The following is a 3,827-nucleotide window of genomic DNA, read 5'->3' on the forward strand; positions in this document are numbered from 1 at the left end:
AGAGGCATAAATCAGAAGGTCTGCTTGCCCCCTGGCCCCAAGCCCCAACAGCCCTGAGAGACCCTTTGCTCTGAAGGGTGCGGGGGGGGGGGGTTAGCACAGCAAGCTACCAGGGGGTTAATGTAACCTCCTTACTGTATATTGAATGAGGCATGGAGTAATGGCACCCACCCTTGAGAGATAACTACCCACATTTGCCTCAAGCTAGGTAGAAAGCAGAAGTAGATTTGCAACTTAGTGTAAGGTGCAAACCTACCCTGCCTTTTACCTAACCTCAAGCTAGCCCCGAGTCTCACCTTCTCCCACAAGTGCTGCCCCAACTCCATAGCCAACATGTGGGGCTTGTGCTCCAGGTCACTTACTGCTAGTTATACTGCTGGACCCAAGTACAATTACTTCAGTTTGGTAAATAACTACAACAAAGAAGTCACCAAGTTGGTTTCAACATGGAGGTCAGGTGAATGGACTTGCAAACTGACACACCATCATACCACAGAAGCAATCCTGTATCAGGGCTGAAATGCATTTGAGGGGCACTGCTGTGTAATGAGTTGGGCAAAACATTAACAAAGTTGAAGCCGTGTTTTAGGCAGCAACTAACTACACAGAAAAAAAAAGAAATTTCTTCATGCTAACACCTGTTTTCTCAACTATAAACTGAAAATAATAATGCATTCCGATAAAGCAATTTGAGCTCTATAGATGAAAGATACTATAGATGTCCAAAGTATCATGCATTCAGATAAGTGCTATAGAAATATCTATAAATAATAAATTTGTGGGATGCTGCAGCTTGTGTTGTCCCTGTTCTTTGAATAGAGGACAGTCTCTAGTCCCTGCAATCTGGCACTTTTCACATGCATTGCATTCACTTGGGGGAAAAAAAAAAAGCCCACAGCATATGCCAGTACATTTCCAGACCTGATCAGAGCCTACAGAAGGATTTAAAAACACCCCAAATATCTATTAGGCAGAGGTATATACAAGAGTAGGCTGTATTTTAAAGACTGCTTTTCCTGAACAGAATTTGCATGCATCTATTTTTTTTTTTTCCCAAAAACATCGAACTTCACTAGAATCCAGAACAAAGTTCTACATCATCCATATAGCCTCATGAAACCCCCAGGTCCTCATTATTTTGATCAGTAAACTATGTTCTCTGCATGTACATACACTTTGGTTACAATCTGCTATATTAATCATTTATTCTAAAAACATTAAGTTTATATCATTCTATAATACAATTATTCTGTCAATAGCATTGTTGATACATTAAAGTGTTCAGATCTTCAAGATGTTTTGGTCAGACCATGCTGGTTGGAGATGCTAAAGCACATCACATTTTCAGACTACATCCTTTTCAGTATTCCAGTTCCTTTCCCATCACACTCTCCCCCTCCTGTACCACAAAGCATCCTCGGGGACCTAAATAGATGGTGTCTGGGTTGCTCTTCCACATATTACTTTACAAAAAGCTACATGCTGAAGCAGAATAGCATGCTCTTCCTCAGCAAGGTTTGCCTGGCAGGAAACTTCACATATAGAAATAACCCAGAAATTTGATTAGCAAATACAGTAAAAAAAAACCACAACAAACACAGGCAAGCTATTCAGTATTTGAAACTCTCACCTGTTACTTAAAATTGGAGAACTTGTTATAGTTTGCTCACAGTAATTGGGAAAAAAATTAAAGCTGATCTCAGCAACAAGTGTCAATTAAAAAGTTCCTAGAAATCTCTTCTATAAGGGTAACTTGGATAAACTAGCCCAGTTATACACTATGAAGACACTGATTTTAAAAACCTATTTTTGTCATAATTGTTAATGAAGTGCAACCCTAGTAAAAAAGTGTTTCTTTAAATGTCATACAATTAAGTTGAAGCTAGACAACTCAGGCAGGGGAGATACGAGTATTCATAAAATTAAATTATTGCAAACTTTATTTCATATTGAGAAACTTCAGCTACTGTTAAAGCCTATTTCCCTTGACTAAATTTCAAGACTTAATGCAAATTCATCAGTGAGCATTTATGATTTGGTTACTTAGCAGTTTGCTATGAATAAATTAATACTGGTAAGATGCACGTTATAAAATATTTCTATCTGCAACACAAAAAATCTCAGTGAAGCTCCCTACAAATAGAACACTCGCTCTGCAGGATAAAAATGCAAACAGTTTGTTTACATCATAATGCAGCGAAGAAATGTTTTGAGCAAAGACATAACAAACACACCCATCAAACATGGAGGACATGGGGTTTTTCAGTGAAAGTATATGTTCTGGTTAGTGTGAATGTATTTTAAGGAATTTCACTAAAACATTACAGGGTTTGGAATTTCCAAAAGGGAGAGATCCTCTTAATGGGATGTTTTAAGGTTTTGTGGGAAGGAGTGTAACAATTTAATTGACCTCTTTGAAACCATCATACCTAGCTGGTGGGTAGAGCTGAGAGTGAGGCAGCAAGATGATAAAAGGAACAAAGCAGCAGCAATAGCAGAATTGTCAGTCAGAAGTGGAACACTTCAGTAGATGGTTATAAAAAGCAAAATCATTAGATACAAGAAGGTGGATGCTATGAACAAGAAACATTCAAGTCCAGCTTGAAACAAGCTACTGATGGGCTCTCTTGAACTAGATGCTAGCTTTTGGAAACTGTGGAGGAAGATAAACTAACAGTTGAAAAATCTGAGTAGGCAGCTTTAAAAAAAAAAAGCAAGCCCATTACCTGACTAGAAGGCTAAGGCAAGGATAGGAGTTATGCCCCGAATAGCTGATGAAGGCAGACAAAAGCCAAAGAAGAAAAGCAATGGGTTCTTGAAAGCACAAAGCAAGCCACAGAGTCCACCCAGTCTATTTTAATTCAAGAAACACCTTGAGAGTATTTCCCATGTGTTGCAAGCAGCTCCGACAGATTTCTTTTCCTCCCTCAAAGGAACCTTCACAATTTCCTGAACTCCTCACAGGTCCCCTCCCCATCCCATCACCAGGAACTCGGCTGCACTCCGTACAAGGTAGCTTCCTTCCGTTCATTATCTGGGAAGACTGCATCAAGTTTGGAAAGATGACACGCCTTCATGACATTTACCTCGTGCTCTTGGTTATCCTGCCCATCTTTGCCGCTCTTCCCGCTCTTCCCCGATTTCACAGGCTCCTGCAAACGAAGAAGGCTTGTCACAGTGCTTCTGGCTTCTGCCCCATTTCTCACCTTGGCGGAAAGAGACAAGTTCCCCCCCACCCCCGGGGCTGCACCAGCCTCACCCACGAAGCTGGGGCAACTAGGGCAAGTTGCTCGCACCAGACCATAGATGGAACCAGCCGGACCTGGTTACCTCAGGGCAGCCCTGAAGGGAGGAGGAAGAGGCTGGTTGTGTCCAAGTCGCCTCCTTGCCCTGGGAGCACCCCTGCGCCCAGGACCACAAACCCTGGGGAAACTGAGGCCGGCTGCAGCCAGACTCGGGGGTGGGGGCTGATTTTGACATTAGAAATAAAGGCCCGAGAAGGGTGAAGGGGGCCCGGCTGCTGTCGAGCGGGGTTGTGCTCGCCCCCGCCCTTCCTTGGGCACCACCCCCCACAGGGAAACTGAGGCAAGGAGCTCCCCGCCAGCATCCCCGGGACTAGGCCCCGCCTCCCCCCAGAGCCGGTCGCGGGACGCCCCCCCGGGTCCCTCGCCAGCTTCCGTAGGCAGCTCCTCGCCCCTCCCACGGGGGGCCCGCGCCCCCTTCCCGCCACGGGCCCGCTCCGCGCTGCCCCCCCAACCCCCCCTCACTTTCTCCTTCTTGTTTTTATTCGGCATGGCCGGCGGTCGGCGCCGGGCCGCAGCGGCGCG

At 44.6% G+C, this 3,827-nt stretch overlaps 1 protein-coding gene across 1 annotated transcript in view; it reads right to left on the reverse strand.

Annotated features, from left to right (window-relative positions):
- The window catches only part of PPP2R5C (protein phosphatase 2 regulatory subunit B'gamma), a 189,714-nt gene that overhangs the window by 185,677 nt on the left and 210 nt on the right, over positions 1 to 3,827 (reverse strand). The window contains exons 2-3 of the mRNA XM_019518554.1: positions 3,768 to 3,827; positions 3,087 to 3,152 (exon numbers count right to left, since the gene is read on the reverse strand). Of these exons, the coding sequence (XP_019374099.1) occupies positions 3,087 to 3,152; positions 3,768 to 3,794 (93 nt within the window). The 5' untranslated portion in view covers positions 3,795 to 3,827. The remainder of the gene's footprint in view (positions 1 to 3,086; positions 3,153 to 3,767) is intronic.

This window comes from Gavialis gangeticus, unplaced genomic scaffold (genome assembly GCF_001723915.1).
Source record: "Gavialis gangeticus isolate Ggan-Ray unplaced genomic scaffold, GavGan_comp1, whole genome shotgun sequence".
Classification (NCBI taxonomy): domain Eukaryota; kingdom Metazoa; phylum Chordata; order Crocodylia; family Gavialidae; genus Gavialis; species Gavialis gangeticus.